This window comes from Oryzias latipes, chromosome 12 (assembly GCF_053564925.1).
Source record: "Oryzias latipes strain Hd-rR chromosome 12, Olatipes_Hd-rR_3.1".
NCBI classification, from domain to species: domain Eukaryota; kingdom Metazoa; phylum Chordata; class Actinopteri; order Beloniformes; family Adrianichthyidae; genus Oryzias; species Oryzias latipes.
Window position 1 is genome coordinate 8,126,560 of NC_136248.1, and position 12,055 is coordinate 8,138,614.

General features: G+C 39.8%; 1 protein-coding gene across 1 annotated transcript in view; it reads left to right on the plus strand.

Moving 5' to 3' along the window:
- Window positions 1–11,851, plus strand: part of lrrtm4l1 (leucine rich repeat transmembrane neuronal 4 like 1) — a 130,483-nt gene extending 118,632 nt beyond the window's left edge. The window contains exon 3 of the mRNA XM_011482003.4: window positions 10,284–11,851. Within this exon, the coding sequence (XP_011480305.1) occupies window positions 10,284–10,349 (66 nt within the window). The 3' untranslated portion in view covers window positions 10,350–11,851. The remainder of the gene's footprint in view (window positions 1–10,283) is intronic.
- Window positions 11,852–12,055: the final 204 nt, after the last annotated feature.

A 12,055-nucleotide genomic window follows, 5' to 3' on the forward strand; every position in this document is an offset into this window, starting at 1 on the left:
GTTAGAGTAGTATTTTTTTTACAGGTATCTACAACACAAACACAATACAAAGCTAAAAAAAATTAAACAGAAAGGGCAGCAAATCCAAACACTCAAAGTAAGATGTTCGGGTGATTAGGATATAAAATTATGTTGAGGATGGTCTCTATATGTTAGTTGCACATAATATGTCTTCAACGACACATGATGTGTTGCAGTCATGTGTTGTTTTAACTGTCGCCCCCACAAAGAAACATTGACGTATGCAAGCACACACACGTACACACCATTTCTTAATCCTGTCTATGAGATGTGTTGCGATACATCTCATATACATCTCATTCATTTGGATGTGTCAAAACTTTTGGTCTGTACTGTATCTAAGTGTGTAATAATTTGTCCATGTGTGTATTTTCACAGTTTATCTGATGTAATCCAGAACTACATAAATCCAGAAGTTTGACATTCTGGTACCATACAATCATCTTAAAAATGTTCCTGTCAAATCTGAAAAACAACTTCAATTCAGTAATTCCCTGTACCTATTTTATCAGTATTATCCTTTTTCTTTTTCTCTATGTTTTCTACCACATTTCTTCATATTTTCAGCCACAAACTGGTGCATCTTGACATTAAGAATATGTTTTAGTCTTCCAACAACATAGTTTGAAAATATATCACTTGGAACAGCTGTTAACTTATGCTGATCTTCTGTACTTGCCTAACTTGGATAAATGTTGCCTGTGGCTATGACTTAGGAGACTGATGACAGCAGTGCAACATAAGCCAAGTCATGTCTAACAGTTAAGAGGTCGTCTTGCTGAAATCTGTAAGAGTTGACGACGGATGCAGAGTTTTTATTCTGTCAGCAACCAGCAGCATTGGTCAAAGCTTTAAATATTATGTGGGTATTTTGTCGCTTTGTGGCTTGTTTGTGGATATTGACTTTGACAACTAAAATGGAGTTGTGCTGATTTCTAAGGGTAAAAAGCAATCCTCGCCACAGCATCATAAGTTCTTCAGTAACAAGTAAATGACAGCCCTCGTGGGAGTAAAAGACCCTTGACCATTAAATTTGCCAAGTTTATCCTTGGCACTTGCTGCTTGTCATAACTCCCACACGTTGGATATGGCCAAGTTGCTGCTACAAAAAAAGCTCTTTGCTATTTAAATGTAACAGAAGTTCTTATAGTGTGTCACTGGGGAGCGAGGGGCTGAGACTGCAGCTAGGACTTGTGGAGACTTGGGACAAAAACATTCATTCACAGCATGTGAATATAAGGAGAACTGTTTTCCTGCAAGTGTCTCAAAGCAATTCAAAGCCAAACGGTTGCTAAGTGAAGTGATCAGAATTCATTGATACTTCCTGCCTTATGAGAAAAGTCTTGCTTAGTTGTCCATGTGAGTGTTTCAAGATCTGTGATTAAAAAAAATATTGATGCATTACAACATCCAAAAACATGCTTCATAGGTTAATTGTTTACTCTAAATTGCCTCTAAGTGTGAATGTGAGTGTGCATGGGTGTGTGACTTGTGTCCTTGCAAGAGACTGGCGACAGTAGCGGTTTTAGGCACGGGCCATACGGGCGATCGCCCGGGGCGGAAAAATGACGGAGGGGCGGCGCCAGCGGCTTAGCTCTTGTAAAAAAATTTATTCACCACTATTGGTTTACTTATATCACAGAGTTTGTAACAGCCTGAAACCTGGCGGCGCCCCCGCCCCGCAGCTGCGCTCTCTCCTGTCTTTGAGAAGTAGACGCAAAATGTGTGTGAGAAGGAGAAGGGAGGGGGCGCGGGGTGAAGGGTGCAGGCTGAGACAACGAGGCGAGCACGGAGCGCAAAACGCATGCGCAAACCTGGCTGGATCTTCTTCCAGGGGGGCAACGGTCGCGGGCCGCGGCTCAGTGCTTGATGAAAAAACAAAAATAAAATTGCGCCGCCATGTAGCGAATTGGCGCCCCTGGGATGCAGCTGCACGCGCACCTGCAGGAAATGTTTGACGAACGGGGGGGGGTATAAAAAATAGGTATAAAAAATCATGCTTTTTTGGTTATTTTTGTGTGAAATGCCCAAATAAAAAATGGGAAAACAAAAAAAAATTCTTCACTTAGATGACAGTTGGTTTAGTCGACAGACTTGATACCTATGTCAGGACATTTATGCTAAATGCAAAAACATCTGAAATATGGAGAAAAAAGGTCAAAGGTGGTGCCCAATTTAGAAAGAAAAGAGAAGAAGAGGAGAAAAGAGACAAAGAAAAAGGTATTATCGCATAGCTAGATGCACGTTTTCTAAATTCGAATGCTACCTGCCCTACAACAACAACAACGTTGCAGAGGAAAAATCTCTTGTTTGGTCTATCATGACCACAACTGAAGTAGGCCCAAATATTGCAAATAACGTCATTTTTAAGATATTTATTCTTAAATGTTTGCTCTGCCTTAACTTGTAACATTAGTTATGATTCGTGTGTCTGTCTGCTCTGCTGTAACACAAAGTTTTTGTTGTGTTTTATTGTTGTATATTAGTTCATAATGTTAAATAAGCTGTGATGGTAGCATGCTGCTGCTGCTGCTGCTGCTGCTGCTGTTAGCTTTTCAAAACTCCAGTTGATCAAGTCATACCTGAGATCACCAATGTCTCAGGAGCAACTCACTAACCTGCTGTTGTTAGTATCAATCATTCAGGGGGGGAGCAGATTTCATATGATGACGTTATTGACAAGCTTACATCAGGAAGGCCACAAAGGTTAGGTTTTAAGGCCTGTTCACACCGGGACGAATTTCGCCGGCGATTTTCGCCGACGTTTAACGCCTCGTGACTAAACAAAGGGCACCAATGAGAGTGTGCACACCGAGGCGAAAAAACGGCAAGCGTCAAAAAAAAAAAAACGCCTCGGGTTCGTTTTTTTTTTTCGACGTGTCGCGTCGAAATCTATTCGACCAATGAGAATGGCGCTTTTGCACACGTGTCTGGAGCTTCTGAAGTTACAGTAAAACACAACTTGGGGGCGCTCAAACACAAAACTGCCTTGCTGAGCACACATACCAGCGAAGAAATTAGACGCCAAGTAGCGTCTACACTGCCGCGAAGAAATAATGACGGACATTCTTAAATATCCCCTTACCAAGTACCAGTTGGAGCTACTGATGCTTGAAATATTCATGTTTTCTTTGTATGATTCTGACAAGCGCGTAAATACTTGCTCTCTTCTTCTGAGTGAAAAGCGACTTTAAGAATCGTAAAGTTGCGCAGCGCCACCTTGTGTACAGGAGTATTTCTGTTTACATTAAGCGCCATCTAATGTCAGGGAAGGAAATGCACGTTCGCTCGGCTCATCGTCAGCGAAAATCGCCTGGGTGTGAACACAAAAGACGTGGCGAAAAACGCTGGTGAATAACGCCTGGCGAATATTCGTCCCGGTGTGTACGGGCCTTTAGTTAGTGTTTTCTGTTCTTAGTGCTGCAGTTACATTTATTCTAGTGTATTATTAGTGTGATTTGTATTTTATAATATTTATTTCAGATTATTTGTGTTTGATTAAATATTTCCTAACTGTATTTTCAGTTACAATAAATGGACAAAGTGACTCTATGGGGGGGGGGGGGGGGGGCAGAGGAGGGTCTCGCCCGGGGAGTAATTCAGGGTAGAACCGCCACTGACTGGCAACCTGTCCAGGACGTCCCCCGCCTTCCAACATAAGTGGCCGGGATAGGCTCCGGCTGCCCCGAGACCCCAAAAAGACAAAACGGGTTCAGAAGATGAATGAATATAACATTCATCCATTTTCTAAACTAACTTAATCCTGTTCAGGGTCACAGCAGGCAGCTCTAATAGCTTAAAGTCTATATCAATGCAACCACACGATCTGCTGGCTTTTCATGGTGTTCCTTTTACTGACTGTGGCTTAAGCCTGCATTTGACATGCTGGGGCTGCAGGAGGCTCCTCCCAGATCCTTGGCACACTGACAGCATAGATTGTAAAAGTTCAAAGGCAGAAATGTCAACATGGCACAGCAGTACCTCCTACCTGAAATTTGACTCCATCTCTGGAGATAGTATACATTTTTAGTTTAGGATGCAAATGCCATAAATTAGAGATGCACAATGTGTCTGCTTGATAATCCAATTTGAGTGGAATGTGAAGGTAGAGGTGCACATTCTTTTTAAATAGATTTGACTAACGTTACATGGTGGGAAATTTCAGTTTTGACAGACAGATAACCCAACTGAAAGTTACTCTACTGGACAAAATATGTTTGTATATAATTGTATATAACTGTCAATAGAAAGATAAATTAGAAAGATTAATGTATCTTTAGGTTCATTTGATAAATTGCAGTTTTCGAAAGAGTTTTAGAAAGAGTTTTTGAAAAAGTATAGTTGTGGAGTACAGTGTTCCTTTATGTGTAAGTTCCTAAAACTAACCTACCATAGGTTGAAATCCGCACATTTGGATTTCAGAAGTTTCAAGGCTGTAAAATTCCTCACTACAAAATGTATAGACTTCTCAGACAGACCTGTACATTTTCACACTTTTCTCTCCTCTCTAAAATCTCACAGTTCAAACCTTTGTAACCTTTATAGAAAAATACCATATATCTGCCAATAGTCGCTGGTCTCTAATTGACGCCGATCTCCAATAAACCCCGTTTCTAACAGGTGCTTGTGACTTTATGACAGTGTTCTAATGCTCTCTCCTACCCATGATTTTTTTTTCCTTCCTACACCTACTGTGCACGTGTTCAAATTGTGATGGATCAGAAGCAAAATACAAACCAGCAGTTTGAAAAAGGTCTGTGTAAACAAAGGAACGCTGGAATTTCAAGGTAGGGTTACTGCTACCCCAACAGTCCCGCCCAGAACTCAGAGACCAATTTTACAATGAACACCTGCTGCTCTGCAGAAAATATGTCTAAGAAAACGACACAGGCTTTTTTAATTTTTGTTCATGCTCTTTCAGCATTACTTCAAACAAATGCCTGCCAGTCAGTGGTTTCCCTTTGGCTCTTACAAGTGTTTCCGTCTAAGGATGGATTTCTTTGAAGTTATAAAAAAGTCTTAGTTGCCTGTTTTTACAAGTAAGAGTAAAAAAAATATAACAGAAGAAATACAAAACTGGATGTATTTGGTAGAATATCTTGTTTCAGTCTAAAATCTAACACGTGGAAATCTCATTCAAGTTCAGACTCTTTTTCTCAACATTTTATAATTAATATTGTGGCTATATAACTTTCTAAACATGGATATATTGCCATAAATATACCTGGAACATGGTCACAGAGTTCGATTTAGCGAAATATCAAAGTCATGACAAAACCAGATGTATAAAAATATCAAGTCAGCGTTAAAGGGCTGTTCAGTGCTCATGTTCTGGAAAATTCCTGTCAGCATTCCTTAAAAGACAGATGTCTTATGTGGTGAGGCGTGTCAGCAAGACCTGTAATGTGGATGACAGAAATTCTTTGGGTAAAATGTCAATATAATGACACAATGACAAGCAACAGACAAAACGAAGCATGGATCAGCCTTATGCAACAACATGAAAACTGGCTTTTTGTTGAGAAATAATAAGAAAGGTAAATACTGTGGACTTTTGAGCCTATGACAACCAGGCAGGTTGTCCTGTGACCACTGTCAAACAACAAAGCTCTCCTGCCTCCACTTAGGAAAACATAGGAAGAGCATCTCTTGAATACAGATGGAAGAGATGTAACTGGAATGAGGTTCTGGCTGCAACAGCATCAATGCATTTGGCTGCGCGCTGGGATTATTCTGCACAGTGTATAAAATTTAAGATGATAAGTGGGGAAATATATAAAAAATGCAGTAGGCCTATGTGGGATAACATAGAGAAATCTTAAAATGACTTATTGCGGTTTGCCTAACAGCTTATTATTTTGATGCTACTGTGGAAAAAATGCTATGGCTATTTTTACCCATCACCTGATGGGGGAATTTAACTGAGACTCTTGGTCTCAGTTTCAAAGAAACATATCTTAATAGTTCAATTTCTGCGGTGCCACCTCCTCGTGTCTCATTTCCTCCTTCTTTTGTTCTCTCTTTCTCTTCTGCTGCATCCCAATCTTCGAAATGATCAAATTCACCAAACAGGTTAAAGAAAACCATAAAATCCCTCATGTGTTTTCTACTGGCTTGTTGTGATAAACTGTGGGATAACATATGTCAACTTGTTCTGAGTTTCTGCTGTTTCGGTTACCAATTGGCATTTAGGCCAACACAGTAATATAGAACACTCAGGCAATGTGACCAGAACGTCTTTTCTAGGTATGCATTATTACTGTAAATTATCACTATTTATATAATGTCCGGGTGAATACTCGATTCCGATTCACTGCAGGGTGTGGATTAAAAAGTGATATACCACAATGATATTCCCCAACTAAAAAGAAGTTCTGGTCACAAAGCCCGTTTCACAGAAGCAACTGTTGAGGCTTCCGCGTTGTCCATTAATTTCTGATAATGGACACTTCGTTGGACATTATCCCTTACTTATTTCACACCCTGCAGCCAATCCGAATCAAGTATTCACCCGGATACTTGATGGACCAGGGTATAATAAAATTTAAATCAAATATCTGCTTGGAGCGGGCTTCTCTGAATTTCGAAAACAAATGAGGCTAAAGCAACAAAAAGTCAGGCCAGCACCGCTTTAAAACACATTTGAAATATCATTAACTTTGAACACCTGTGCCAATTTTATTTCACCTTCTGCCGTGTCATAAATAGCGTAGTTTAAAGGTTATACCAAAAACCAAAAAAAGAAAACAAATGAATGTTTTATGGCAAAAAAGTGCACCTGCCTCTTTCAGTGCGGGTATCAATGCTTGTTGCTCTTCTGTGACAGGATAATGTCAAACCTTTGCACTAATTTGCAACAACATTTAAACAAGCTCTGTGTCAGCTGTGGGAAAGCCGTGACATTTAAAGGTCTCGTGCTATTCACCTGCCATCTCTACTTATTTGCTCTGTGGGGTGAATCAAATCTGCTGTGTGATAGAAAAGCTTGTCAGATCAGCTTTACTCCACAGTGACAATGTAAATGTGGGATTAAGATTAAACACATTGATCCAATGTTGCCTTGAATAATTTTTAATTGATTTATCAAAAAAAAAATCCCAAACCTTGATCGAAATGATTAGGGTAAAAATACATATATATTCATTGTTTTGATTGCTTTTAAAGATTCTATTGTTTGCCAAAAAAATTGAAAATCTTTAAATGTAAAGCTGTACATTTTCTACCACAGAAAAAGCAGTGACCACACGTAATAAAAATAAAATGATGAGCGAACAGGCGCTTCATAATAACCATAACAATAATAAAAGCACGTTGAGGGGATCATCTCGTATATTACGGAGCTACCACTGATATGTGTGTGGCAGCTCGGTTTGTTTACAGTGAAACTCATTTCCTCTGCCGGTATTTTAGAAAGTACTGCGCATGTCCAAATGATTTATTCCAACTAAAAGTGCGGGGCATATAAAGTAAACATTTGTTATAATCGGAAAAGGTTTTTCTGGGCCCATGTACACGGTTGCATTCTATTTTGATTTTTGATCCAATGAAGATATTTTGCACATGTAACCGCGGCTACTGAACCCCTCATTGCTCCAGGTGGTTATAGGTTGACTCCACTGTTCAGCAGCCACCAGTGTGTAAATGTGTGTGTGCATGGGTCAATGGTATTGTGACTGTTAAACTCTTTGCACCTTCTAAGAAGGTACTTAAATACTATAAGTACCTCCCCCCCCCCCCTTTTACATTTATCTTATCTGCCAGTCACATTATTTTACAAAGCAGTGGAAATGGGTTTGTTGGTGTTCACTTAAGCTCCTTATCAGCTCTAAACTGTACTTCACAGTCTTGCTTTACGGTGGTTTTTATAGTGTTTACATCTTGTGCTGTTCCATGCTGTGCCGTACTTTGCTCAAGGCTGTAGGTCCAACTGTGCTGACTAGGGCTGGATTACCAGACTCCAGGCCTCTGATAGGCCATAGAGAGACATCACAAAAATGTCTGTTCTTTGTAATCTGGAGAACTACAAATCTGAATATTTTCCCTCCAAAACTGAAACAGTATAGAGCTGCCTGGAGCCTTCTTTTTTTCCGTAATGGATTATAAATAAACGCAGGCCGGAGCAGCTAGGTCCATGTTTATATTATTCGCCTAGTTTCACCGCCGTATTGAAAGCACCACTTCTGTTTCGATTTTCTCCATTATTGTGATTGCACGCATTAAAAACCATGGAACTGCCACTGTGTTTTGGGTTGCCTTACTACAAAAAGTCAGCTTTGAGGCTTGATTTCTTCAAAACCAAAATTCACTAGTAATGGGGCATCTGGCAGTGTGCAAAGTCAAATTGCATATTTGAGAACTGGCTACAGACATGTGTGTGACAATAAATGATAATCACAAAAATAAAAAAGATAAGTGACATGTTTTTGCCATGATAGTTAAGGGTGTATTATAATTTTAGTCTTTTTCTTTTTGACAAATTTTAATGGCTCTAAACAATATCTGAGAACTTTGACAACTTTTCTACTAAATAGACAACTCTAGACAAACATGAGTTTTGGTGCAGCTTGAGCTGAATAGACAATGAATACTGTAGACCATGAAGTCCTTCTTGTCATAGAAAAATGTGTGGAATTATCAGGTTCGGTCTACAGTTGAGTTGGATTTTATCCTGAGGACAATGTTGTTTCCATTGGCGATCATAAATCTGATCGAGTCATCGTGTGCCTCTAATCATTTTAATTGGGTTCCTTTAGGGTTCAATTCTTGGACCTCCGCTGTTTAATGCACACTGCCTCCGGTTCTCATCAAGGATTCGAATAATGTTTCACATCACAGTTCTGTATGACATTCAACTTTCTCTGTCACCATAATCCACTGGCCTCTCTCTGCTGATGCTTGGAGCTATCAAGCTCCTGCATGCCGTCCAACTCCTTCACTGGAAAAAATGTCTGTCTCAAAACTGGTTAAAATATAGGATATAATATGTTTCCCTTTTAATACAATATTACTTCTTGAAAGTAGCTATAAACACCCATACTTTGGTATATTGCTTTGGTTCTTAGAATCGTTTTTATCGTTTGATAATTTAAGTTTAATCGTTTACTTAGTGAGACGATGTGTTTTGCAGTTAACAATAACACAGCAGAAAAAAAAGAAAAGAAAAGCATTGATACATCCAGAGATGTTAATTTAATCAATAGTCAAGTCAGTTTTTGAAGCTATTTCAATCAATAGCAACACTTAGACAAAAAGAAATTTTAAGTGGGTCACCCCTTCATCACCTGCAGGCCAGACCACTGTAACATCTGTCTACTTAAAAAATAAATTAAAAAAAGACCGCTTGAAGGCTGCAGCTCAGTCGGAAACCTGCTGGTAGGGTTTTAATCTGGACCTGAGGAACTGATCACATCATGATGACTTTTGAGTGTAGAATTAATCTGCTGGTTTAGCCCAATGGTGTGATAATCAAATATTCATCAGATCTACTTTAGGGTGCACTCCTGGGAAAGCTGTGAAATCTACAGGTAACATTCAGCTGGCAGAACATTGAATCCCAGCAAAACAGGATAAAGTGGATTTCAGCTACTATGCTGAACACAAATAAAACCAGCTTTGTAATGAGCTCAGATGTTCCCCAACTACTTTTTTCTATTGTTGGTGTAACCCTTGTGCTAACCAAGGCACTTTAACGTTGGGAGTTGGGTCATCTAGACCCACTAGACAGTGCGCTGAACCTTTTTTTTTCAATGATTTGTGATCTTAACTAGTGTCCATGGATTACATGAAATCTTTCCACCTTTATCCACCTTTGTCATGCTAGGAATAACACATCAATGTAAGGGTGGGGTCACCTAAGATAGCACAAGGGTTAATGCTTTCAAAGCTTTACGTGTGTCTCTGTAAAGCCCTTTATACAGTCTCTGTGTATCAAATGTGCTGTACAAATAAAGCTGCCTTGCCTTTTCCTTGTTATTTTTCATAAAAAGTATCTTTGACTAAGCTGCTTTCTCTTGTTTTTCTATGATATAAAAGTAATGCTCCTCCACTGCAGTCCCTAAAAACAACTTGGGATTTTATCACGTGCCTAATTGCTTCCCCTAATTTGCTTTACTTGCACTGTCACACAGCCACATTGAACTCGTGTAAAATCACTCAGCTCTTTGATTAACTTCTCACTGTAACAACCACCTCTGTAACTTTTACTCTTCAGCTGTTAAATACCATTAACATCTTTCTATCTGTTTTTTTTTTCTATCTTGCAGAATGAATACACGTGTCCACGCCCTTTACCTGGTGCTTGGCTGGGAGATGTGCACACTATCCACTAACTCTCAAAGACAAAGCGTGTTGGATTGTGCATGGACCATACTGAAACAGGGAAAAGGGCAATGAAGCCCATGAGGACCCAACCATTTAAATTCAAAGACACATTGGAGTTGCACTCCATGGAAGCAAAGACAACAATGGACCAATGCAGGATGATGATCATTTTTCTTTTTCTTCTGATTTCCTAATGGTTTTTTTTTGGTTTTGGTCTGTACTCCACTGCTTTCCTACATCCCATCATGCTCGGTTACAATGCAACTTCCGGCAGTGACAGTTTTTTACAATATGCAGTCCCACTGACTGAAGACCAACAATGCCTTGGAAAAGGACTTATAAGAATTAAAAGCCGATTACAAAATATCACAGGAACATTTTCTAAGACTTGAAAAGGAAATGGATCCCTGGGAACAAGGCGTTGTACAAATGTGTAAAAGCACTGAATCATTGATGGAACTGCCAAGGACGTGTATCCCTGCCTGCTCTGCGGTTATAGCTGTTTAAAATATGAAGATGGTTTGCATATTTTGAGTTCATCTAAAGCATCATTCTGTAACCTTTCAATGCTGTTTTTTTATGAAGGATGAACTACACAAGTCGCAGGAATCATCCAATGGAATATTGTTTCAGGCAAACTAACCCCCCCCCATGCCGACCAATGAATTTTGTGAAGTTTTTAGATGTCACTTTGCTTTTCTTGTAGAATATTTTTAAGTGTTTCTGACAATACTCAAATTTTGATGTGGTTGAGACGTAAATGAAAGGGGGCGGAGACTCAAGACAATGGAAAAGTGTTTCTTATGTTTTTATTTCTGTGATATTAATGTTCCTTCTGAAGAAAAAGTGTTTCTGTAACTTTCAGCACCAAATACCAAAGAGCCTATAGATATTCTCGGCTTTTGGCTCATCCAAACATCGTACATAAAGAATCCAGGATTAATTTTGTTCTGAGAAACCCATGACAGACCAGAGGGAGCCTGGACTTCTCCATCCAGCAGTGCTCTTTGCCAGAACAGCTTCTTTCTGTGTAAAGTGTCTGTCCTTGTGATCTTGCAATGGCGGGAAAGTCTTGTCTGAATGCTTACTCTGGGCACTACTTTACATTGTAAAACATTTGTCAAAGACATGCTTCACTTTCCTACCCTCCAAAACCCCAGCCTGTTCCTGCCCCCACCTCCCCAGCAAAGACTGCAAATGTGTGGCTCTGCGTGTGCTTGTGTTAGTTTGTGAATCCAACGGACCCCCCCCCCCCCCCCCCCCCCCCCCCCCCCCCCCCCCCCCCGGGTTGTGGTTTGTTTGTTTGAACATTTAAAAACCAATCTTTCTACACGAGAAAACGCAACCTTTTTTATTGTAAATTCTCGCTTTTCCCTCATGGATTTCTTGGTAGGCCTATTTAATAAGCAGCTGTACTCTTTGTTCACTTTAAACAGTATGTTTTTTTAATAAAAATGATGACTCAGACAGTGAGCAATATGAATTGGTCTAATAAACTATTCATTAATTACGTTTTTGTCTTGTGACTTTGTGCGTGCACTCTCTGATGCCCTCTGTCCCAAGTCTGGCAGAAATCTGTCGGATTCCCTCCAGATCCGCCATGACAGGGCTGTCACATCATCATTAGCCTCATTAATTTAGAGAGCAGAACATTGATCTCTGTTCAACCGTTCTGTTCATGTTGACACTCTCTGCAGGAATCACCAGTCTTCTA